The sequence below is a fragment of the Indicator indicator genome, chromosome 15 (genome assembly GCF_027791375.1).
Source record: "Indicator indicator isolate 239-I01 chromosome 15, UM_Iind_1.1, whole genome shotgun sequence".
NCBI lineage: Eukaryota > Metazoa > Chordata > Aves > Piciformes > Indicatoridae > Indicator > Indicator indicator.
In genome coordinates, this window is record NC_072024.1 from 13,096,196 (window position 1) to 13,122,374 (window position 26,179).

Genomic DNA, 26,179 nt, shown 5'->3' on the forward strand with positions numbered 1-26,179 from the left:
GCTCGTTGCGGCTGTTATCCGCTCTCCGTGTCAATGCGACGCCGCCGCTCAGCGGCCTGCGCCGGCCATGGACACCAGCGACCTGTTCACCAGCTGCAAGAAGGGGGATGTGAGCCGCGTGCGGTGAGCCGAGCCGGGGCCGAGCTGCCGGGGCGGGGAGCGGAGCGGAGCACTTTGCGGTGTCCCCTCGCACTGAGGCCCTGCCTTTAACAGTTTTAGTCCCTCGGGGGAAGCTGGGCTGGAGCTGTCGGAGGACAGCTTGGCCTCACTGTGTTGGGTTCCGGTTTGAGGGCCGCCCCGGCGCCGGGACGCGCCCCGCACGGGTCGTGTTTACCATCGAGCAGCCCGGCCCGCCCTTCCCCTGGCCGCTGAACCGGCGGCTCTTGCTGCCGTGGGCCTGCCGTGGGCAGCCGCGGTGTCAGGAGACACCTGGGGTGTGAAAAGGGAGACTTTCTGGCTTTGTAAATTAACGCACCCTGCTTTTCCCCAAGGCTTTGGGGATTTTGCAAAAGTCTTGTCTCTCCAGCTGCTTTTTCTTTGACGTTGGAGGCTGTGTTGATGTCGGTAGGAAGCTTGAGTTCTGGGAAGTAATCGTCCGGGAAACGCTTAGACACTTCGTGCTGCAGACTGTGAAAAACACCGGGCTGCTAAATTTCAAGCCGAGTCCCCTTGCTCGCGTTGAAGCAGTATGGCTTAGCCACGGTGACTGTAGATCGGGAGTCAGTGAGCTTGTCTGCAGGTTGAAAGAGTGTTAGAACACAACGGCCTAGACTTTATAACAGACTCTTGGCTGCATCTCATGCTTTGAGTCTAAGACTGTGCTTCACTTTTTGGTCCTACTTGATTCTTCCAGCTCCCAACAAGTAAATTTTCCCAGGTAATCAGAATGAGCACTTCTGTTTCCAAGTGCTCACTAAGGAAGGGTAAATAAGGCACATAGATGAGATCTGGGGGGCACTGTTATCTGTTGGGTACTCACATTAAGTCATTACAAGCAGTGAATTGCAGCTTTACTGTAGACAGGTGGCCTTGCAGAGGTTTGAGATGAGTGGCATAGAAGTGAAAGTGGAGAAATAATCAGTCTGAGAACGCTGTCAAAGCAGAGAGGACAAATTGGGCTGAGTAGAAAGGAGGTGAGCTGTTTGGGGCTTTGCATGTGGTCAAAAGAACTGAAGTCTGAGACAGAAAATATGGAGGGAGTATGAGGAGAGGCTGATGAGAAAAAAAAATCCGTCTTGAGAATCTTTATGAAGGCTGAGAGGGACTCATATGTAGGGAGATGATTGTTGCAGTAGCTGGAGACAGGCTGGATTTAACAAGAGCCAGGCTGATCTGTGTGCAAGGCAAAGTCTGTCTTCTGGAGGTCCTAAGCTGCGGGAGTGTTGCGGGCATTTGATACAGTATGAATATGCAGGTCAAAGAAGTAGCAGGATTTAAGGACAGCCTGGAGTGATGCTGATGATGTTACTTGTGGCAAACACAGTCACAAGCAGGATAAGAATCCAGCCTTAGACTTGCGAGCTTGGCCACTTATTTGTAAGCATCCAATCTGTGAGCATTGCTGGAGAATGCAGAGGTACTGCTGAAGTGCTCAGGCCTCTTTTGTGATTGCTACCCTGTTAGGGATCTGCAGGAGGTGGATTTGATTCCCTTCTTTTACCACTTAAGAGTGAAGGGAGCTGCCAAGCCACACTACAGATTGCATTTCTTTGGGCTGAGGATTTGACTGATGCCCCTTCAGCCACAGCTGACATGTCTCCAAGTGCAAAATCCTGTCATACCTTTGGAAGTTACTGTACAAACTCAAAGTTACATCTTTTGAAAAAGGAAAAAGTGACTGAGTAGCTGCATGAAGTTATATCTTTGCTCTCCCTTTTCTTCCAGATACCTTCTTGAACAGCGAGATGTGGAAATCAATGTCCGTGATAAGTGGGACAGTACACCTCTGTGAGTCCTGCAGCCTAGAGCACTGGCTGGGTGGGAGGGGAGGGCTTTCAGAGCTCTTCTGCTCCTCAGCAGCTAGGAGCACTGCTACAAAATGTCTCAGGTTCTGCTTTTTGGGAGATTTGGCTACGTAGTTCTGCTTCTCTGTTCTGGGGGTTACATATGTCTTTGTTTCCTGTCTGACACTTGCTGTAGTAGTGCTCAGAAGGGCAGTTCATTCTATGACCAGATCGCCTGGATTAAGTGGTCTGTTCTTGGTCTGATTAGGCTTTTTCCTCCTCAAAGCGTATGTCATTCTAGCATCTCTTTTCAGGTGAAGGCTTGGCTTGGTGAAATACAAAGTGATTGCTGGATCACAGTCTTTCTGGCAAGGCTGTAACCGTGCAGTAGTTAGTGAGGAATCCCATGCTGGTGCTGAGGAGGGCTGTCTGACCTTTTTATCTCCCCACATACTAAATCCGAAGTTAATTCCACATAGACATCTTTAGTATGTTCAGAGTATGGAATAACTCCTCAGAGTACAGGTAGGCTAACGTTTGCTTCCTGCAGTTTACATTACAGGATTCTCCAAGTTTGTAGGACAGTTTGAGGTCCTTGTGAGAGACAGTCATGAAAGCTTAGATTGTGAAGGAGAAGACAAAGCTTATCATAAGTAGGACTTTGAGGGGTGGATTTGCTGTACATCAGTGTGGGTGCAGTTCCCTTGTTACAGTGTGCAGTAGTCAGACTGACAGCAGAAGGAGCAGGGAATGTTTTTGAGAATTCAGTGGAGTTGCTGAGTGCACATGAAATCAACTCCATTAAAATGAGGACGGATTTGGCAGCTGGTGAGGCAACAGAAGATGCTGAATTGAGAGTGGGACCTTGAGATCTCCTTGCAGGACAGCAATGCTGAGGAGTGCTGGGCACAGATCCTGCTTAGTCCTTTGCTGGGGTTAGACTTCTATGCTGTTCAATAGCAATTCCTCCCTCCTATGAGGAGTCATCTTCTAAGCTTATCAGGGATGGCTCAGTCCTGAGGTCCGCATGCTGTAATGTGCCCAAACACTGAATTTTGCTTGCTAGTGTGTCTCTGATTTTATTTCTCTTCTTATTGTCAGGTATTATGCTTGCCTCTGTGGACATGAGGAGCTTGTGCGTTATCTTCTAGCCAATGGTGAGTAAAAATATGTCGAGCTATCTTTATCCAGGCTGGTCCGTAGGGATTGTATATCCTTCTAGCTGTCCCTTGTGGAAACTTCTTCTGTTACAATCAACTATCTGATCAGTGATCTTAGGCTGCAGTGGGAGCCCTGGATACACTTGCATGGCCTTTTTTCCTATCATTTGCTGCTTGAATTTGCTACAGGGAACCTCTCTGTGATGATTCAGGACAGCATGACTTTCTGGAATCACAGCTGATGTTTTATGAGGGTGCACTGCTGTTGAGACTATGCTGCTGTAAGAACTGTACTTCACCTGAAGAGCTGTCTGTGTAAAGCTTTCTTGTGTCTTTCTGATAGTTTTGCTTTCCAAATAGGAACATAAAGGTGCAATGCAAGGACTTTTACTAACCTCAGAGCAAGACAGACTCTCCAGGCAAAGTATTTGGCCAGTTGGTTCCCAATACCCAAACTCCCTTAAGCAATGGTGGTGTTCTGTCTTCTGGCAGAGGAATCAGAGTGCAGCTGGATCTCAAAAGGCTTGTCTCTTGCCTCAAAAGGCTCCACTGCATCCAGAGCATCGTAATCAACTGCTTAATTCTAAAATAGCAAAATGCAAATACCTTCCAGATTTCTAGCAGAGTCTGACCTGGAGAAGCATCTCATGCCTTTGTGCAAAAGAGAAATGCTTTCTTTAGGAGGAGCTATTCAAAGTCCAGTGAATGGTTTCAGTCTTTGTACAGTGAGATTCCTCTTCTCAGAACACTGCTGGAGCCATGCTGAGAGGCATATCACCAGGATCAGTGTGAATGAGTCATGACTTCTCCAGAGAAGGATTTTGCTGTGGGAGAAGAGCTTTAGGTTATACAGATGTAAGGGGATTTTAGTTACTGTGAACATGCTCAGTAGCATAGAGGATCGCCGGCTGCCAGCCAAGAGTCAGGCTCATTTAGCAACCTTCTGGGGACACTTCAGAAAGATGTAACTGTTGCCATACACCTGTGATCATTTTGCAGGAGCGAAATGTGAGGCAAACACTTTTGATGGGGAACGTTGTTTGTATGGAGCTCTGAGCGATGCCATCCGACGTCTGCTGAAGGAGTACAAGCAGATCACGGCCCAGTGCATGAAGAGAGATTACTATGATGTCTTCCTGCAGCGGTAAGCAGAGGAGACAGCTCTCTGTGCAGTGCATTCTGTCATCCTTCCTTCCTAGCTCTCAACCTGGATATCCAAGCTCTCTGTTAAGGCCAGATTTGAAAGGCAACTGATGAGCACCCTTTCTTATTCTTGGGCATGTAGAGCTTCCTCTAAGGATGTTCTTTGTACCCTAAGGGAGAACTTCCAGGTGTGTACGCATGTAAAATACAGCGTCCAGTGACTTAGGTGCAGACTCCAAAACCAACAGAAAGCTGACCATTATAATGCAGAAACATTAGATTGCCATTCTTGATTGTCAAACCAAAACCAGATCACTAAAACCACATGAGCAATTTAGGATAATTTCTCAGATGAAATCGAGTTTCAGACCTAGAGTGCTAGAGCCCACGAGCTGAGGTTTCCAATAAACAGACTTGAGGTTTCCAGCAGTGATAATAGGTATCTAATTTCTCAGACAGAACAACCTAAGAAGCCTCAAAGTGACTTACAGAGACAGTGCTTAGTTCTCTTACATTATTGTCAAATAGAACATGTTAATTTAAAGTTAGTTCTGAAAGTTACCTGTCATACCTTGTAGTCTTAATCTAGAGCTTGAGAAAAAGCTTAACTTACTCAAAGAGTAGAGGAATAGTGTCAATCTTCTTGCTCATTTTTTACTCTGATAGTTCTGGTGTTATTACACAGACTCATTTTTGTTTGTGTTATTTTTATCTTCCTATTGGACTGATTTAAACAAGGCCAGCAAGGTTTCAGCATCTGTAGCTTCAAAACTGAAGAGCAAATAAGTCCTGGAAAGATCTGACAATCTCACCATTACTACAGAGTCCTAATTTCTGAAGCTGTGGGGAAAGAGGGGACAAAGGAAACTCATTTATCTGAGTAAAATCAGATTCTGCCTTTCAGGGAGGTAGAATTTTGCAGGGTGATTTATGCTCCTTTGGTGAGTTTGTGGCTCAGATGATACAGGGTTGAGAGGACATGAAAAATGTGCTGTAAGGGCAACATTAAAAGGCAAAAAATAAACACCTAACTGCTTCTGTTTTGTTTTGGGCAAGAGGATAGTAGGAAGGAGATCAAGATCAGAATTCAAGACCTTGTTCTGACATTATCACCTTTCTGCATACCAGTCCAGCTCTCCAGAAGGAGTATGATATCTGATGTCTGCCTGATTTGACCTTCTGGGGATGTTTGTACAATATGTATGTAAAGGCTGATAGGCATTAGGAAATACTGGTGATGGTTCCCATAAACTCTGGAAGTAGCAGTCTTGGTTTTTAACCTTTTAAAGGACGAGGGTATGGGCATGTAATCGTAAACAAATCTCCGATGTGGTAATTGCCTGTATTTCATGCCTGTAACATCCTTCCTCCTCCTGAGAGTGGCTGACATCAAATCCTCTTGTATTTGTACACTTGGTTAAAGTGTACAGCTGACAATGTCCAGAGAGCAGGAAAGCTGCACCTCCATAGAGGAGTAATTCTTTTTGAAAGTGTATGTTTCCACAGTGCTTTTTGTCATCTGACAATTTAAAACATTTAGAGATGTGTTTCTCTTTACAAGAGATTAGTTTCTCTTTACTAGATCTTTACAAGAGATTAGTTTCTCTTTACTAGAGATTAGTTTCTCTTTACAATTTATTCCCTGGATTCAAGGGTTTGCCTGAGGCTGGAAGGTTTCATTTTCCATTGTCCCTCATGCACTAATAGAGCTTCTTTGAGTCATTGGTGGCAGTGAGGCATCCCAGTCTTTTGAAGTACCAGCCCCACTGCTGGCCACCTAACGTGGCAGGGAGAAACTGTAATGTCCAGAGGTATTTGTTCGTTTAGACCTAAGTGTGGGTTTACTGGCTTTACTGCATTCTGTCCTTTCTCATTTTGCTGACTTCTTCCTCAATCTGTTCCTTACAGATTGCTGGAGCAGGGCTACCAAAGTGACATTGTTTTCATTGTTCATGGCAAATCCTTCTGTGCCCACCGCTGCATTCTCAGTGCTCGCAGCGCCTACTTTGCAGAAATGTTTGAGACCAAATGGAAGGGGAAGAACATGATAGTGTTGAAACATCCACTGGTGAGCAAGCCTGTGCTTTCAGCACTCTCCTTTCTTTTCCTGTTGCAGCTGGGTGACAAAAGTGAGCAGGAAGGATGGTCTGAGGATTAACTTCCACAGTGAATAGCTCAGAATGGCCATAATCAAGGGGAGGGGCTTGTAGAGGCACTTTATGCTGTAAAAGAGCAACTTATTAAGATAGTAAAAGGCTGTAGATTGTGTACTTCCCCTTTGTTCCCTTGTCGTGGGCTCAAACATAATTAATTGCAGCAGTAGGTAGCTGTTACCATCTGCCAGCTGTGTCATGACTCCTCTGTGGAATGAGTTGAGTCTCTCTAATTCCTGGTGGACAGGTGGTCTGTAGTGAAGACATCACCTCCATAATTGGCACTAATTGAGTCCCTTTTGTTGCCTTTGCATCAAGAACTAAATAGGCCATAAGTGCATTCCATCCATTAATCGCCAATACTCTGGCATATGCTTCTATAGCTCGTCTGTGGCTGGGCAAAACCTCTCGTGACAAACACACTTCCATTTTCTCAGGACGTTACTTAATGTCTCTCCTTTTTCTTTGTACAAGAATGTGTCTTTCCTCTCAAATCATGGAGAGCTGGGAAAGTTTACAACCAGTGAAAGACTGCATTTTACAGAGCCTGTATTACAACCGTGTCTGCGGAGCACCTCCGTTAATCAGGTCCTGCCTCCCCAGGCACAAGGATTAGTAGCAGCTGATACATGTAGAGAGCTGTGGAAGCCTTAGTTACATGAGGGACAAGGAAATCAGGTGCAGTGTGTGAGTTGCCATTTAAATGGTTTGGGGATTTTTTATTTGTTTAGGATCATATTTCTATCCAAGCATGTTTCATGCTTGTTATTAAATTCCTGGTAATTCTGTAGGTAACTTTCTTATGTTTTATTTTAGATTAATCCAGCAGCCTTTGGCTCTCTTCTGCAGTATCTATACACAGGTAAATGACTTACTATCTACTGTATGTATACATGGCTGGTGGACTGCTGTCTGTGTCTCTGCTGTATCACTGTTTGAGTGGCACAGGCTTGCAGACAGCCCTGTTTGGGTGCATGAGCTGCCAACACATCCTCTATATTTGGCAGGAAGGGAGAATTTGAGCAATCCCTAGCTCTTCCAAGTTGTTTGTACCTTTTACCAATTGTGGTCCTGCCAATAACTACACAGTCAGTTACATTTAAAAAAAAAAATCATCTTAATTTGCTCGGCTGGATGGATGTGGAGAATGTTTTTAACTTAAAGAAGGAAAATCTGTCATGTGGGATAACAGTCACCTAAAATGGTGAAAAGCCAAGTTCCCATGTATGGCATTTTCAGTCTGGCAGACCTGAGCAGTGTGTGCTGAATGGTTTAACTGCTTTCTAATATTTTTTTCTGAATAGAAGTTGATCCCAAAGCTATGAAAATGCCTAATGCTGTATAGTAGGCATGCTAAGTGCTGAACTATTTCAGGCCAGGAGGTGGTGCCAGATGTTCAAGGCTGTCCTTGTCACTCCAGTGTTTTCAGAAACATTCTTTGCCAAGTTATCAAGTGGTGGTAAAAGGTTTTGGGATGACAACTTGTGAGCCTAAAGTCTTTTCTTATCCAAAGCCAGATAGCCAGTGGTGACAATCCTGCATGCTGCTGTTGTGCTGCTATTTTTCTATTCTGAGGGAACTGGACATCTGTTGTATAAGTCTGTTTGGTTGTTAGCATCTTGAATGAAGTTACCAGGGCAGACACTAGAAAGTGGGAATGTGAATTAGATGTCAAACTGAGATCCACTGAAGTGATCAGTAAGTCTTAGTTTCATGGACTGAGTTGTAACTGGGTGCTGAAAAGTGAGGCAGTATGTCTGTGCCATCAAGTCTTCAGTCCTTACTTTTAGCCATTTTTACACCTAATTGGTATGGGTTAAAATGCCTGGCTGCATTTCTTCTTGGCAGGTCGTCTTGATATTGATGTGGAATATGTGCATGATTGCAAGAGGTTAGCCAAGCAGTGTCGCCTGCAGGACCTCATAGATGATTTGGAGACCAAATGTAAAAAAGTCTATGAATTTGGTGAGTATTGTGTTTGCTGTTGTCTCTGCTGTGCCTGTGTGCCCTTTCAGGGAGAGAGAGGGAAGTGTGGTGGTAGATGTTTCATGTTGCCTTGCCCAGAGAAGATGATTCTGCTGTGGAATTCCCATGTTTGTGTGACAGTTTGCAGTGACAGGCTCTCTGTAGGGCAGCTCTGATGGTTTCTGACACATACAGGGTTATCATTTATGTGGAATGTTTAAAGTACAGTAGAGCAACTGTGGCAGCAGGACTTTGCTGTGGTTGCCAGACATTCAGTGGAACATCATGGGATGTACTGGGAAGTGCCTTTCAGTAGGGAGCTTGTTTAAATGCCTGGGGGAGATAAAATATGTACAGTTAAGTGTCCTTTTTTTTGCATTTATCTGCCCCCTAACCAAGTTCACTCAAAATGCAGATTTTTCTTTTTTAAAAGAAGAGAAGTATTTCTGAAAGCATGTGTGTGTTTGTAACACATGTATGTGCCAAATCTTCAATGACACAATCCTCTTCTTCAGTGCTTTTTGTTATCCAGTCAAGTATGAAAACCAACGGTAGGAGTTCATCATTTACCTCCTTGGTTCAAGCTAATGGACACATAAAGAAAAATCAAAACAGCACAAGTAGGGCAGGGCAGTGTTAGTCATTAAGTTAAAAAAATAAATCACCTGGTAACAAAACCTTCAGGCTGAAAAACATCTGATTCTCAGTTCATGCTCTGAGTTAACTCCCTTACTTCAGGCAAGTTAGTTTTGGTTTGAGGAGAGAATCTAGTCTGTAGGTTTTAAGTCAATAGCATCTTCTTCTTTGACCTAAGAGATAAAGGTGTAGCTATTCCACCTTTCCCTTTTGAATTATGATTTCTGATTATTCATCCTTCTGAAGCTGCAGGGCTTAGCAGATAAGAGACAATGGTTCTGGCTCAAGAAATTCCTCATGTGCAAATTACATGGAAGAAATGTCATGGAGCATATTACCATGTGGATGTCTCCCCTTAGGCATGCATGCCCAATTGTTTGGTGGTGGTGAACTACAAGATTACCATGATACAATTGTTCCCATGTAGACCAGGGTGCAAGTCCTTATGGAAGGTGTCTTACCTCAGCCATGTAAACATGCATCTGAGAGAATATTAATGTGTTTCTTGCCACAAATAGTGTGAGATAGCACTTTGTGTATTAAATAAGTGGTGGAAAAGGGGAGTGGTGGTGAATACCATGAATAGAAATTAAAAACTACTCAGACAATCAGGTAACAAAATTACCTTCTGGCACCTTTTGATTTCAGAATAATCCAGTGGATAATGGAGATTTTTTTTTTTCTCTTTTGTGCTTTACTCACAAGGTCTGTCTGAGCCCCTGAAGGTGACCGTTTCACTTTAGTACCTCAGATTAAAATCTCATGTTAGTTTGTGGGAGGAGAATAGGGTGGGCAGCTTGCTAGCTGTCTGAAACTATTGCACAGTATGTCATTGGCAACTTAAGGATCATAATGTCCAGTGGTTAAATTTCTGAACTGCAAAAAAGCTGTCTTCTTGTTGGGGTTTAAAAAGAGAAAATGGTGCACTAACATTTCAGGTTGGTTGGGAGTTTCAGATACAAGCTCCCCTTGGAGCTTGTAATGCAAACTTCCTGGGTGCACCAGACAAATCATTTAATTTCTTTGTTCCTTTGAGAGAAGAGTACTTTATTTATAAGGCCTCATGGAAGATATAATCAGTGGGTGGTGTAAAGCACTGATGAAAGTATGAGACTTGATTTTTATTCGTGTCAGGCTGGATTTAAATGAATAGACAGGACTGCTGATAGGTCTGTTAAAAGTTTGTTTCTCATATCAGATCTCATGTGGAAACCAGGAAAATTTGATTCTCCAGAAAGTAATACATAGAAAAATTACAGAAGTTTAAAACTGAGAAAACTCTTAGATTGCATCATGTCTGCTTGTTCAAAGTACTTTCTGTGGAGTAGACATCTGATTCAGGTCTGCAGAGCAGGGTCATGTCTTGCATCTGTGTTCTAACGTTGAACTCTGCCTAATAAAACAACATCAACTCAAGCTTGGGCAGCTCCAGTGGATAATTGCAGTCTCTGCAATCTCATTATCTAGAGTTAATCAGCATTTCAAAAGCACTTAGTATCTTGGCATACACAGAGAGTAGTTCAGGAAAACCCTGAAGAGGTTGACCCAGTGCCTTCTGTTGCACCTGAGATAGACTTCAGTGCCAGTGCTTGTATATTTTCCTCCTCCTCCATGTGTGCTGTGGCTGCAGCAACAAAAACTCTTGCAGTGTTTGGAAGAGCTCAGAGAGAGTTTGTTCAGATTAAGCTGTAATCCTTCCTTTAGAAGTGGAAGTATTTGAAAATAAATATTCTGCAGTTATTCCTGCAAGTTTTAGGGCAAAAAGGTTGAGAGGAAGGTTTGTGATGCTTGTCTTCATATTGGGTGAGACTGGATGTGCAGAATGTGTGGTTATAGCTAGTTGTGGCTTTGGGAAGGGGATGTGTAAGGTAGGTGCCCAAGTGTGGCATGGTTTTGGAAAGGTTTGGGAGTTCAGCGTGGGGTTTTGTAGCACGTTTTTTTGTGGTGCCTTGGCTCAGCTGAAACAAAAGACTGCAAAGAAGTCTTGAGCAGTAAAACAAAAGCAGCTGATGAATTGGTAGGTGGCATTCAGTGCTATACAGCTGGGCTAAACTGGGAACACAGAATCCTCCATTCTCAACTGTGGTTTAGGTTTTTTTTTTCCCTTCCAGCTCCTTGCATTGTTTATGTTGCTCTTTCAGAAAACTCTTCATTCCTTCTTCTTGCAAGAAAGTGGTGGTCCCTGCTGCTTGCTTGTAGCCAAAAGCTTATTCCTGTTCTGTCACTTTGATTTTTGTTTCTGTCCGGAGAGAGCTGCTTGTGATAACAAATGCTGTTCTCTTGGATTTGAGAGATAGTGTCTGAAATGCTTGTGATAGATTTGCTTCTCAGACAAATGACTGTTCTTTCATGTTGCTGTGGAAGTGTGCAGATGCTTTGTAGATCCCAAGAGAACTCTTTCCTTTGACTACTGCTTAAAACTTACTAGGTCCATTAGTGCTTGCAGAGCCTGACTGACTTGGTTGCATTACACAAACACAAATGCTTCTCTCTGCCATAAGGAATTGCTAATTGCACAGTGAGAAATGTCCTTCTCTCACACTGGTCTGTAAGTGGGCAGGGCTTTTTGAGAAAATGCATTCATTCTTGTTTATATTAGTGCTAGGTGTCCTCTGGGCTTATTTACCCGTAGTCATCTATGTGAAAGTAGCATTTAGGTCTAATGGAGCAGCCTTCCTCCTTGCTGGTGTAAATCTGTGTAGCAGTGCTGATACCTAGCTTTCTTTGTATTGGTAGATTGTCCTTCCCTTTCCAGGGTCTTTCTGGGATATTCAGCCTATTTGAGGTACAGTGGTGACATATCTGAAGGGTGCAGCAGTAACGTGGAGGAGGGGGTGGAGAACTTGTTTGGTGGTACATCGTGGTCTTGTTTCGCCCACGACTCAATGGAGTCATCTGATGAAGCTCACGTAATGCCATGTAAAATGTCAGGAAAAATGAGGTCTCAAGGTGGTGTGATTCACCTGAGAGGGGTTTTAATGTGGTGAATCAGCCTGACAGAAATTCTTCTGAACACCTCGGCATGGGGCCACTTAACTCTTTTGTCCTTGAGAGTTAACTGTTTTTCTCTGGCTCCCAACAGCATGTCAAGCCTTCCTTACCACAACTTTGCATTTTCCAGTGGTGTCCCATGTTTTCTACCAGCTTCCCTGTATGCCAAGGGCTCTTGAATGTCTTCCATGCTCCAGTCCTCGTCCTGGAGCACGCTGAGCCGAAAACAAAGCTGAGTTATGAACTGTAGGAGCAAGGTGGCCATAAAGAGGAAAGGCTGTTCTGGCAGAGGTGTTGTAACACAATAACTGGGCCTGCTTTGGGCTGCCACTTACCTGAAGTTAGAGGAGCTGGCTTCAAGCTCCTCAGCAACTTTGGTCATAGCAAGACAACAAAAGTATTACCCTTTATTAGGCTGTTAGGGGAAGACAGAAAGACAGGGCAAATGAAACTGCCATCTCTGTATGGTTTATTTGATCTCTTTGATGGTAATGATGCTTACTTAGTGTTTGTGAAGAACATAGTCCAGATGTTTTGGGGGTCTTTGTGCTTTGGGGATCTACAGGTAGAAAGCGGAGGACAGGCCCTCACTATCTAAACAAGAATAAATCCCTTTGTTCCCTGGAATGAAGTTAGGATGGTAACAGCTGAAATGAGACCCGTGAAAGCACATGACAGAGCAGAGAGGCATGGAAGCAGCTTTATTTTCACTAGATATTCCCTGGTGTGGGCTTCACCTTACGTGACACTGTCAGTGGTAGGGGTGGTAGGCAGGGGGAGGCATTGTATGAATGACTCCTATAGGCATCAAGGGTAGCCTGATCAGTGGTCCCCAACTGTAATTGACATGGATTGCAGAGAGCAAGCTGGGCTTGAAATATGCCTGTGGCAGCTTTGCTACAGCTGATACTCCAGCACAAGGAACTAAGTGGGGATTTCAGGAGAGACAACAATACCTTCATCCCCTTCCAGCCCTGCTCACCAGCTGTACTGGGGGGTGCTGTGTGCATGTTCAGATGGAAGAATGGCCCGTGCTCTGCAGTGAAAGCTAAGCAGCAACAATACTGCCTTTTCGTGGAGTGTCTTTCTTTTCTCCAAATGGGAAAGAATGTTTGTAGAGGAATTTAGGCATCTCTGCTCTCTTGTTTTTTGCTTCTTCCAGTCTCTTCCAAGCCAGGGACCTGTGTGAAAGTGCTGACGATTGAGCCCTCGGGTAACTGCCAGCTGCAGGAAGATTTGGCTCTGCTAGCAGACTGCGCCCTGCCGGCCGAACTGCGGGTAGGGAGCTTTGTACCACTGCTGGTCTTGGTGGGGCTGGGATGTGTCTTCACATGTCTTCAGTCTCATTCTCTCCATTTCAGTTCGTGCTTGCTTCTTTGCTGGAGCTCCAAATGCCGAAAGCCTTTTATTCCTTGGAAATGCTGTAAAGTTGTTGAATGAAGCTCTCAGTGCTGGGCCTTTCCCCTTGATTTTTCTCCCAGTGGTAAACAAAACCCTTGCCTTGTGGTTGATAAAGATTTCCCCACTGACTACGATGGAACAAGAGTTGGCCCCTGGCTGTTTTCCCTTCTCTCTCTGCTATCCTGCTTAAGTATCAGAAATGTTTTATCAGCAGGCATTGGCACCCAAAGGGACTTACAGATGAAGATGGCTTGCTGGGCTTGTTTGCTAGGAGCTGGCACCCTGCAGTGGAGAGGTGCTTTCAATCCCTGGAAATATTTCCAGCCGAAATATGAATCCCTCTGAAGCGAATTTAACTTGACTGGCTACAGCTTTACTTTTCATAACTAAATCTTACTGACCCTCAGAAATAGCCCACAGGCTACAGGTTGATGATTGCTATATTAAAATAGCATCAAGTTAGGTCCTCACTCCCAGTTGCAGATCAGGATAAATATTAGTGGCCTTTATTGTCCCTGCATCTGTTGTCTTCTGTAATATCAGCAGATTCACTTTGCTTTGAGTCTTTTTTTCTCTTTTGGTCGTACCAACCACTGAGTTTAATAGCATGAACTCATTTTAGGTGGCTGCTGTGCCTAGAGATTGTATGACTGAGTGATGTAGTAAAGTTTATTGCCTTTTTTTTTTTTGTCCCCTGTCAAATAGACCTGCCTGGTGCAGAGTGTTTGTGTATAGCACAGATAAGGCTTTTTACCTGTACAATGCCAGCATGGTTTATGCTGGCTTTTGGCAGACATATTTGTGAGTATTGAGCACTTTATAGAGGAATTTTTTTCCTCCATGAAATTTCCATCTACCAGTGCTGAAATCTTTACTATGTAACCTGACTCCCCCAAATAACTGTGCATGTTTTTGTTGCTTGTCTGTATGTTTGCAAGCTTTAAAGGGAGGGGGTGCTATAAGTAAGCCTCAGATTTACCTCCCCAATAATTAAAGAAAAGGATTGTAGACCCCAAAACTGTGACGTTTACATAAACTTTAAATCACTTCAAAAATAAGAGTACTTTCTCTTTGATTCCTTGTTCCCAGACTTCAGTGGCATGCTCCTGTCAGGTTAAGCTTTTCTTTTCAAGATTTGGAAACATTTTCAGTTCTTCTATGCAGAATAGTAGCTGGAAACCTGGAATAATTTACTCATCTGACAGCACTGTGAATGCTTCTGTGAGCTGTGATTTTTCTCACTGAGTTCATAGATCAGGACAAAGGCAATTACAGCAGTATTAGACTTATTATGGTTGTAAAAGTGAGGAGTATGGGCACACACCTATTTACTAGAGAGTTTCTATGCCATGCACAAATGTGGGTGCCTTGGTTTAGCCTGATGAATTCTAAAAGATTCCTGAATTTCTCTCTCTAGGTATTTTTTTGTTTTTCAATTAATTCACAAAGAATATATGAAAAAAAGCCCTTTATCCTATTGCCATTTGTATCCCATCCTAATGTTTACAAATTGTTAAATTCAGTAAATTCAGTGAAATTCAGCATCTGTGTTTGGGGATGGAGGAATTGTACAGCCTTGCTCTTACAAGATGTGATGCCATACAAGGAACAGGATACAAACTATGTGACCTGAAATCTCAGGGACAACTGAATAGTCACGTACAAACATCCATGTTCTCAAGAGAAACATAGGTTTATTTATTTTTTTCAGCCTATGCAGAACAAAATAGATATTTGGCTTCTGGACTAAAGCCAGCATTCACAGAATTCAGCAAGGGACATGCTGAGCTGCTGCATGTCATGTCATGCCATATTATATCAAGTGGGAATGTGCACAGCTTTCTGTTGCACTATAAGCAAATAATTTGCATATAGTGTCTTTAATGATGCAGCAAACTCTATGCATCCCAATTTAATCGTTCAGTAATATGTTTTAGGAGTAAATAACATTTGATATCCAATCACAGTTCATTAGTTTTTTTAGAGTGAGAACTATCTGTTCTTTGAACTCTTAAACATGTTTATAATCTTTTTGTCTTGTTTCTTATTCTTGTTTGTACTCGAAAGTCCTTTGCTCTCATAGTGTTTGGATTTAAAAGTATGATTGTTGTCTCTGTTTTGTTTTAAGCTAGTCATGGCCAGAGTTTTTATGACCATGACAGCTGCTCCTGTGATTTGTTGCAGTAGAGTGTAGCAGTGACAGATTTAAGGAAAATAACCATCACAACTGTTAGAAACCACGTGGCTTTCCACTGTCTGCCTGCCTAGTTCTTCATCTCGTGTCTGCCAGGTGAACTCTGAGTTAGAGACTGCAGGGCTGCCAGTATATGAGACTGTAGGCACATCATTTCCTTGTAGCTGGTTTTTCATCACTTTTTAACTGAAATCTTATTTTCCGAGCCAAGATTAAATCAGACTTAAAAGGATCAGAATTTACTGTGAAATAAATACTTTTCTCTCCATCTGTATTGCCATTTGGTGTGGCTGCAAAAAGGTGACCGTTTGTCACTTTTGGGGTAAAGCTAAATCTTGTAATGCACAGAAGGAATAGTTTGAAACGAGTGGATGGGTTCCTTTTGTCTGCCTTCACACTGGTGTAGCGTGGCTGTCCGTGGCAGATATCCCTGTGCTTTGCTTTGCCCACTTGGCAGAGGCAGATTAATGGAACTATTTACAACATGCTTCCATTTTTTAATTTTTTTTTTTCTTCTTAAATCCAATCCACTTGTATCTCTTTATGGGCTGGTAATCTTCTCTTGGATCACTAACCCTTTTATTTTGTGTTGTAATTTATTTACAATTTTCTTGCCGAGATACTCTGGCCAAGGTACAAATTGCTGCTGATGAGTTCTTTTGTGTGTTTTTTGCCTCCAGCAACAGTTCTATTTTAGATCTAATTCAAATTTGTAGCACCAAAGGCTTGTGCCTCCACATATGATGGCTGGAAGATCCTCTGAACTTTCAAGAAGTCTTACTGCTATAAAGATGTTGAGAACATTTCTGTATGGTGAATGAGTTTATTGGGTATGTTTGCACCTGGTAGGCTGAACTGCTTTGTGCTTCCTGTGCAAAATACTTAACTTTGTCCTGCACACAGATATGCTAAGGAGGTTGCCTGAATAGGGTAGTGGGAGGAATAAGTCAGTTTTCAGCAGGGAGACCCTGAAAGGAAGATTAAATTCCTCAAGCATGACCAAGGCAGGAGCATAGAAGTAGTAGAGTCTCAAAAGGGAAGTAAAAGAGAAAATTCTCTATAGCCACTTCAGTGTTGAATAGGAGAGACAAAGACATGAACCTGCCTTTGTAGCAGGAGTTGGAAATGACCTTGTAAACCTGAGCATCAGAGGGGACCAGGCAAAGCTAAAAGCAGGAAATTGAGCCCAGAGGAATTTGTCATCCAGGAGACCAGCTCTGAGACAAAACTCCCATGTCCTTTCCAGAGGGATGGATTTCTTTTAAAAATTTACTTGTTTCAATTAAAATTCCTGTGCTACAAAGAGGGGCGTCTTACCAAAACCTTCCTAAATTTGTCTTACCTGTAACATGCCTGCAAAGTTGTAGCCTTTGAAGTCATTAGAATGAAGACATGGAAGCTGAGGATAGCAGCAAAGCAAACAGAGCAGGTAGTTGGATTGTTGGATCAGAGCTACTGGTGTTTGTAATGGGATGCACAGACAGGGCATGGCTGCAGATCCCCAGACCATGGCTGGTTTGTTGCCTTGAAACATAAGGCACACATCAGATAACAACGAAACAGCAGCTTGGGCAATCTACAAATGGGACAGTCTGATCTCATCTTCAATGCTGGAGGTGCCCTTTGTGTTACAATTGTATGAAAAGCAGATTAAGGTGAGGATTGTACCTTGACTTGCTGCATCTCTTCTGGGAGGGGAGTTCCCTGATGGAGAGGCAGCGTTAGTGCTACAGCCATGTGCACAATTTGGGCGTACTCTTCTGTGATTAGGAATGAGAAATTGCCAGATGTTGCTGTGGACAGAGAAAGACCTTAGCAAGTGGGTCCAGATTGCCATGTTCAGTGGTGGCATGAGGTTTTGCCAACCTGGTGCTTTGCCACATCCTGGGACCTGTTTTGTGAGAGAAACCTCACTGCATGCAAACTGAGCTTGGCTGAGAACACCATTGTAGGGTGTTGCAGGCTGTGTCTTTGTTCAGTTTGGGAAGGAGGAGTCATCTGGCTCCTCAGTAAAGCTGAAAGTCAGTTGCTTTAAGTCAGGATGGAAGCAGGCATGTTGGGTAGTCTGCAGCTGGGGAACTAATCTTTATGGTCAGCCCAGGGTTTTCCTAGTTGCACCTTGGGATGTAGCTTTCCTGGAGGAGAGATACCAGTAATCAAATCTTCAGCCCAGGCAGCTCAGGGGCTGTGTTTAGAAAGCAGAAATGGGGGAAACTTGTTTCCAGAGATTGCCTTGGTTATGTGACTGTGACTATAAACTTTTTCTTACAGTTGATTTGTACTTAGGGTAAGGTGAAAGTAAAAATACTATGAAATGTCACTTTAAAATAACATAAAGCAAACAAAATTATTATTTTTGTGTGTGTGCTGTCTTTGGCCTGTGGGACTGGAAGGAAGTGTGTTGTTGTTAAAATAGCTGACTAGAGTATTAATACTGACTAGAGTATTAATACTGCACTTTGGCTGCAAACAAATCAGAAATGTAAAATGTGCTTTAGAAATGTTGGATTATTCAAGTGAGGCAATAACTGTAGCCAAACCATTTCAATCTGGTGTATGTATCTGTGTAATCTATAAGTTACTACATCTACACACAAAAGGGCTAGGCCTAAACTCTAGTGTGCTTATGATACCTACTACATGCAGTAAACTTTGCTTCCACTTGGTTATCTGTCTTTTTGGAGGCACAGAAATACTTTGCAGAGGCATATGGAGAGTCAGGGAGTTTACATGGATAAGGAAGACCCCCTGTACTAGAAGTATCTCCATCAGGAGGGCAAGGACTTCAGTTCCTCACATTGAAATCTGTCTAGAGCATCTCTGGTACTCTACACCATACTCAGGGAACAGACGGGTGGTTGCTTCTGGGAAGACCAAGAAGTCCAAACTTGGGACCCTGAGAGTATTTAAAGCACAGATGTTACAAGCAATGTTTCCTGGTTTCTCTTCCTAGGTTGGTTTTGGGGAGTTGCCATTTGACAGCACTGACAACTTTGACAGTTGTCCTGACGTGTGTTTCCGGGTGGCAGATTACAACTTTTTGTGCCATAAGGTATGTGCTTGTGCTGGACTTCGTTCTTCTCCCTTTATGCTGTGGGTCTAGTCTGTCTGTCTCCCCCAGTCATCCAGTGTTGGATATGCTCTGCAGAAGCCACATTGCCTCATCAGCTGAAAGCCAGAAATCTTATTACAGCTGGCAACTGTATTTCAAGCGTTTAACAAAAACCAGGAAACCCTGCCTTTCTTGCAGAGGTGAGGAGAAAAATTTATGTATCCAGCTACAGCATTCAGAGCTGCAAAATATCCTACTGCTGACTTGCGATTTTATTATCTAGAGAGGGGAATGTTTGATCTGCAAGTCAACAGCAGTGAGAATGGGTTTGGAGAGGCAGCTTCAACTTAAACCCCTTGCCTAAGGCCATGCTGCTTTTGAATCTCTTAAGTTTACATGTTGTTGTTTTGGTTTTAAGGGCAGCCATGGATAGAAGTAAGGTATGGAAAAATGCCAGAGATGAATCTTCAAAATAAAAGGAGGATCAGAGTTAGAGGACTTCCAAAATAGCTTAGTGCAATGAGAGAGATGCTAGTGTTTTGGCCTTTCTTTCCTCTCCAGGCATTTTTCTGTGGTCGCAGTGATTATTTCAAAGCCCTTCTTGAAGACCATTTCAGTGAGAGTGAGGAGCTGCAGACGCAGCCCAGCATCCCTGTGGTGACTCTCCACAACATCTCAGAAGACATCTTCATCCGGGTCCTCTACTACATCTACAGCGATGATACGGAGGTGAGGCCATCCATGGAGCCTTTCCTCCTGTCCTGGTTCATTCTGGAGGAGTTCGCAGCAGTGATTTCCTACAGCATCTGGAGCAGGGGGCTCTGTGTGTGATTTCTTAAATCCCGCTGCTCTGCTGCCTCGTTTCTAGCTCAGGAACCTACATACTGGGATTTGCTATTAGCCACTCAGGGATCTAGTTTATATGCATGACATTTGAGAAGCAAATCCCCAGTCTTTCATCCCGTGATAAAAAAATGGAAATCAGATTGCACGTTGTACATTGGCGTGAGAAATGCAGGGAGATTTCCCTCTTGGGCTCTGTGGAAAGTTAGGGTGAGCAGCTGCCAGTAGGTGGCAGATTGAACACATTTGGAGATGGGGAAAGGTTGAGGGGTTCTGCTTCTTTGCTCTTGGCATTATAGCCCACTTTTCCTTTTTTATCAAGTTATTATTTCCACTGTTATTTATTGCTGGGGTGGGCAAAGGTTCCACTGGGAGACCAACGCCCTGCTGTGCTCAGTGTCACAAGCAGTAACGAAATGGCCCTAACCCCACCTAGTTTTCAGCTTAATGGAAGGTGCAGCAACTCTCAGTGTTAATGCAGCTTCCAGCTTTGTTTTTGGGGCAAGTGCTTTCAGCAGATCTAGCTACAAGATGCCAGAACGTGTTCTGGCATTAGGGCAGTGATCAGAGATGCCGCTGCACCTGCCAGTGTCACTTCTCCCAAGCAATACTCGTGCTCTGGGTTAGGTGCCACATACAGAGAGAGCACACAGCTGTGACCTTGTTTCTGCTGATCTGTTCACCTCCGGGTAGCAGCAGGGACGGGTGGCAAGGAGAGATGTATTTAGCAGGCAGTAAAGGGCAGCATTGCCATTGGTATGCCAGAGAGCAGATGTTTCATTTGTCTGCACTCTTCATCAGCCATGTGCTGAAAGGGCAGGCAGAGAGGGAAAGGAGCACATTAGGGTTTGAAGAACCTCCTGACCTTGTGACTGTACTGCAGCATGATGTTTCCCTGCACCTCTCCACTCTGCCCTCCTCATACTGGCTCACAGGAAGGATATTTCCCAGACCCCAAGGTCTACCTCAACTGCCTTCTGTGGACTGGGAGCGGGAGGGGAGATCAGCAACAACATGTAGGAGTTGAAAGGATCTTGCTCATAAGCTTTCTGTGCAGAAACTCACTCGGATTTCAAACTGAGAAGCCAAGATGCAAGCTCTTGCAGAGAGTTCATCTGTCATGAAGATCTACCAGGAAAAATGGTCAGGAAAACAGGAGTATAGCTCTAGTTCCATGCTTTAATATGGAGTGTTCTTCTTGCCCTTGTGAGATTCCAGGAGCTTATGAAAGGACAAAGCAGTACTTGATTAATAGCCCCAAGATCTTTGTTACACCACTGTGGCACTGCAGCACTCATGGCATGCCTCTAGTACATATTGCATCCTTCTGCACAGCTGTTGCAGAGTGTTACACAGCTGAGACTTTTGCTGTGAGTAGTTTCTCCACACACCAGTGTGGACAGCTGCAGGGAAAGAAATAATAAGCCTTTTGCAGTTGTCAGAGTGAGCAACTCCATGTGTGGATGTTGACAGCAGTGGTTTTGCTGATGACTGGTTATTGGGGCAGTGAATTACAATGCACCGAGAGTTACTGTTCTTTAGTCTACATCAGTGTGGCTGGATGTCTAAATGCAAGAGATCTCGCCTCCTCCACAGCCAGGGTGTCCTGCATCCTGCAGATTCTCTGCTGAATTGGATGTGCCTAACTGTGCTCTTTGCACCTCACAGTAGCAGGAACAGAACTGTGCAGAGAGGCTCTAGCTCCAGGTTAGTGACGCAGATGGTTGACTAAAATAGGATTTGCCCAGCCAAGGGAAAGAGAGTGAAGCTGGAGGTGGTGCCTCCAACATTATCTACAGCATTTTTTAATCCTCCTATCGCTTGCAAGGAACAAAAGTACCCAAGATGGAAATAAGAGGGTGATTCTCTAGCTCAAGACCCTGAAAACGTTAAAGGCCATCCGCAACAGTGTGAACTTAAGCTTCTGGTGCATGAATTTAGTTCAGTTTGAATGCCTGTTAAAGCTTCAGTCGTGTTTGATGATCAGTCTGTTCCTTACCTAGTTGAGTCTCACCTGCAGTTTATTTGGAGTGCATTTTTTCTGTCCTTAGATGTATCCCTGTGCCAGGGAAGTTGTGCTGGTTGCCTTAGCAGAGCCAGTTTGAAGAAGGAACTTAGGAGAATTTCACACATTTTTCACAAAATGTGAGTCCAGCAGTACAACATGGGAGGAAAAGTCCTGCTGAGGACAAGGTGCTCTGTTCTGCCAGCCTGCTCTCTTTGTCTCCTTGAAGGGTTTTCAGTACCTCTGGTAAAAACTACCTCTTTTCACTGCCACACTGAACGTTCCTTAGCAGCCACCTTTTGGGTGTGCTTCAGTGTTTCAGCATCACTTTGTGCTTAGCTAGAGGAGTTAGCTGCAGCATGGCAAAATTCTTGCATTGTGCTGAGCAAGCTGCCTCTGCAGTAACTTAAACTCCTCTGTGGTAGCTGAGTGAGGAAGACCTCTCCCTGAAAGACTGAGCTCTTGACTCTCCATAGTATACTTACCTGGTAATAGGTGAAACAACACTTTAATCTCTGCTAAAAATAAGACAAGAAGGCAGTTTGCCTGGGACAGGTGAAGAGGGTAGGACTGGACACTAATTCTCTTCCTTCCATTGCCAGCTGTCACCAGAAAATGCCTATGATGTGCTGTGTGTGGCAGACATGTACCTGCTGCCCGGGCTCAAGCGCCTCTGTGGCAGGACCTTGGCTCAGATCCTCGATGAGGACAACATTGTCAGCATCTGGAGGATTGCAAAGCTGTTCCAGCTGACCCGTCTGGAGGACCAGTGCACGGAATACATGGCAAAGATCATCGAGAAGGTAGCAGAAACACTCCCCATGTGTGCCCATAAATCTAACTGCACAGTGAGCCATAGATACAACAGATTTAATGGCTGGACTTTGGTCTGTTACAAATGGTTCCCCTCTGTGGTTGAGTGAGCTTCCTGAAAATGAGCAGTGGTGAAGTGGCAAGGTACATACTGAGATAGGACAGAAGATGAGGAGTGTAGCAGTAGCTGGTGTCACTGAAGTAAGCCAGATGCCAGTAGTTGTCAGCATATCCCTGTGAGCTGTGGGGTGAAAAACGTGCCCCCAAAATTTTGCAAGTGCCATGAGCAGGTGACTTTCACCACCCTATCAGCCACTGTGCCCAAAGCAGCAATGGTGTTGCCTGCATCTATCAGCTGCAGCCTGGAGAACCCAGTGAGGTATGCAGGGGAGTTCTTCCTGACGTGATGCTATAGGAGAAATCACTGTGATCTCTACTGTCCTCTAGGATGACAAACCTAACAGTAGGGTTTCCACAGGGGAAATTTGGCTGTTGAACAGCCAGAGGTAAGGAATTTAACACTGAAGTTTTCTTTATAGGCCTCCATTTAAGTGCTCTCCTGAGTGATAATAGCATGAAGTTTTGGGACTCTTGGAGAAAGTTGCCATGCAAAAGGATAAACTAGAATTTATGGCGTGTTTTTATCCTGAGACAGATCTTTGTAAACGGCTTGTGCAGTTCACATGGGAATGTAACATTTTCACCTGCAGCTTGAAAGGTGTGAAATTCTTTTTGGCATGTGAGAACAGTGAAGGAAAGGATTCTGGGGCTGTTATTTTGCTCAGTGTATATAGGTGATGATAGATACATCAGCATGCACCCAGATTCTGGCTTCTGGAAAGTGGGGGATAGGTTTGAAAGCTGATGAATATCCCAAGTAGTAATCAGGCAAGGTAAAGTTTTGCTTGTGTGTTCCCCTTGTGTTGTTCTTCTCTAGACTGAGTGAGAGTCCTCAGACCCAGCACTGGCAGTCCTAAGGCTGCCTTCCTAAGGGTGTTGGCACAAATAGAGCCACCCCTTCTGTTCAAACATCAGCTGCCAGCATCTTGTGGAGATGCACTGATGATGGCAACAAGGAGAGATTTTGGCAGTGTGTGTAGCATAGAGCAGGGCTCAGCAGCCTGCCATGCTCAGGCACAGTTTAGCAGTGTAGACAGACAGAAGCTGTCTCTCACCCTTCAGCACACCACATGTTCTTGGGGAATTTGATGCAAAATCATTGATGGGTGACCTGATTCTGTCAGGTTGGGCACAGAACAGAGCAGCTGCCTTGCTGCTGTCGGCTGGTGGTGGGGGCACTGAGAGCTGTGGTGGAGGTAGAGTCATCTGTGGCTCCTGGTTCTGAACTGGGCACAAGGACCTGTTGTCATGCCTGCTGCAAGACATTTTCCAAAAGTGTCTGGCAGGATCTCTTGGTTCCTGCTGGGGAGCCTTTCTGGAGGTGGTGCTGTGTATATCCATGTGCCCCGATACTGGAGCTATGGATGGTGTGTATTGCAGTGCACTTTGAGGTGCAGATTGCTTGCAGTTTTGACCATTTATTGTTGGGGTGTTGCTGCCTCACTTGGACAAACAGCAAGATGTATCTCCAAGCAGTGTCTGTAGGAAGATTTGGGTCTTGATGTACCCTTACTGTTACCTTTTCTTCCATAGGGTCCCTCAACAGTGGTTGAGCCCATTGTCACAACCCTTCACATCCCTTTAGTGGTCTTCTTACCTTCCTAATGGTTCTCTTGTCCATCCCATCCAGCTGGTGGAGTTGGAGGAGTTTGCAGCTGCTGTGAAGGAGAATGCAGAGGCTGTGGAGGAACGGCAGGAGACTGACTCCATTCCTCTGGTGGATGACATCCGCTTCCACATCACCAGCAACGTGCAGACTTACAGTGCCATCGAGGAAGCCAACCAGAAACTTGAAGCTCTGGAAAACCTCCTGGCCAGTATAGGGCTTGAGTGCTGATGTGTGCAAACCCTGCCTGTCCTATGCAGCCTGCGTAGTCCCTCTGGTTTGGCTTGGAGTGCAAGAACTTCCAAGTCTCTGAATGTCTCTCTTCCCCTTCTTTGTCCTCCTTCCCATCCACTTTCAGGCATGGTGTATTTGTAATTTATTTATGTCTGGACATTTGCGTGTCTGACTTGTGTTTGGTTTTATTTCTCCTTTTGGAAGTAGCTTCCAAAGCTCAACCCAAATCAGTAGCTGCTCCTTTGCACAGTGCAATGTGGATAGGAGACTGGAAGCTGTTAGGTAAGGGATGCTACTGCCTGGTGTTAGTTCTATTGCCGAGCAACATGCTTCAGAAACTAGTTTGTGCCAGGATATTTGTTCAATTATCACCAGCAGAGGAAGGAAACTACATTAATTTCTCCAAATATAGTGGGGGGAGGCAGCCTGCCTTTCACTGTCAGGATTATAAGATGGGCAATGCCTCCCCAACAGGGACATAGGAGTATTTGGCTATGTAGAAGGCACTGTCTTCACCTGCTGTTCTAATACTTGGATGAAAAAAAATTAAGTGATTTCCAGATCTTCCCTAGCTTTTCATTGCTCTGAAGTGCTCAGAATTTAATAGCTTTTGCTTTCTGAACAAACATCTTTGGGAATACAGTAAAAACCAGAATCTTTCTCTTCATAGAAAGCAGTGGCTTTTCAGTTTTCTTCCTAACTGGGGAATGAAGTACTTTCTTCTTGGAAACAGCACTTTTCCCTTTCTTTATGTCCATCATGGTAGAGCAAAACCGACTCAGAGGGGTCACAGGAAATTTTTTTTTAAGGAAAAGGGCCTTTTGGGTCTCTTTCAGGGCAGCTGTCCCACTCATCAACCTTCTGGCTTTGCTTAGCCGTGAGCCTCATAGCTTCATTGTTCTCCAGGAAATTTACTGTTTGTACTAATGAATGTTTTTGAATCTGTGTTCTGCAGTAGGTCATGTTATCTGCTGTTGCATCCCTAGGCTCCTAATGAGGGTAATGATGTTCTTTCTCCTTGGCACTAATCAGCAGCCGATAACCCTGCATAAAGCTTGCCTTGCTAAACAGGCTGTCCTCAGAGCTGTTCATCTCTGCAATGGCACGTTATGAGGGCCTCGGGTCTCCAAGGGTTAGACCAGGCATGCTCTGTCATGGTGTGACTTGGGAGGAAGAAGAGGTATCGTGTGAATAGCATAGGGTGTCTTGCACGGGTGGTGCCATTGCTGCAGTAGGATGCATATTGTCATTTTGGTCACTTTCTGAAGCCAGAAATTGAAAAAAAATCCATGTCCAGTGTGCTTCCACTGCTTGAGATGGGAGCTGCAGCGAAATGGCTGATGAACTGGGTTTATTGGATTGGACTGGAGCAGAGGGAAAAGGGGAAGGAGAAGGAGAAGCAGTGGGGGAAAATACGTATCAAAGAGAAGGGCTATCACCGTTTCCCTGGCTTAAGTGCTAGATTTGTCACAGGGGTAGTTCTAAGTTTTTTGGTGGCAGGCGCACACCCTGCGGGGAGCGGGGCCCTGCCACGTTGTCTTCTGCGGGCCACAGGCAGCACGAAGTGAGGCCGGCACTAGGCACACAGGCAGTCCCGCGAACGGAGCGGCGCGGGGCCGGGCGGCGCAGGCAGTGCGGAACGGAGCGGCGCGGGGCCGGGCGGCGCAGGCAGTGCGGAGCGCAGCGGCGGCGGGGAGGGAGTGGCGCGGCTCCCTTGGGCACCCCTGCTCCCGCCTCCCTCACCGCCAGCCCATCGCCCCCAGAGCTGTGCTGAGCGCCGTGTGCACACCCACCCTTCAGTGGCGCGCTGTTTGAGACAAGTGAGATGGAGAAACAGGATTCCCAAGAGGTGTGCTAAGGCTTTTCTCTGAAGATGCCTCACCTGCTAAAGCAAAGGCACACTGATAATGGGCAAAAGCA

The 26,179-nt window shown here is 44.7% G+C and overlaps 1 protein-coding gene across 1 annotated transcript; it reads left to right on the plus strand.

The window, feature by feature from the left end:
• ABTB1 (ankyrin repeat and BTB domain containing 1) lies at nucleotides 1-25,837 on the plus strand. Its single transcript, XM_054387201.1, has 12 exons — nucleotides 1-123; nucleotides 1,885-1,947; nucleotides 3,045-3,100; nucleotides 4,103-4,247; nucleotides 6,155-6,314; nucleotides 7,216-7,261; nucleotides 8,248-8,364; nucleotides 13,154-13,269; nucleotides 18,540-18,638; nucleotides 19,200-19,367; nucleotides 22,089-22,289; nucleotides 24,050-25,837. Exons 1-12 carry the CDS (start codon nucleotides 68-70, stop codon nucleotides 24,254-24,256), a joined length of 1,434 nt encoding a protein of 477 aa, XP_054243176.1. The 5' UTR covers nucleotides 1-67; the 3' UTR covers nucleotides 24,257-25,837.
• The last annotated feature ends 342 nt before the right edge of the window (nucleotides 25,838-26,179 follow it).

What these genes read in the sequence shown, in the direction of transcription:
- ABTB1 (XM_054387201.1), top strand. Translation starts at nt 68, where the DNA reads ATGGACACCAGCGACCTGTTCACCAGCTGCAAGAAGGGGGATGTGAGC. An exon ending in TAAAAAAGTCTATGAATTTG is followed by an intron (nt 8,365 to 13,153) that starts GTGAGTATTGTG and finishes TGCTTCTTCCAG; the next exon opens with TCTCTTCCAAGCCAGGGACC. An exon ending in ACAACTTTTTGTGCCATAAG is followed by an intron (nt 18,639 to 19,199) that starts GTATGTGCTTGT and finishes TTTCCTCTCCAG; the next exon opens with GCATTTTTCTGTGGTCGCAG.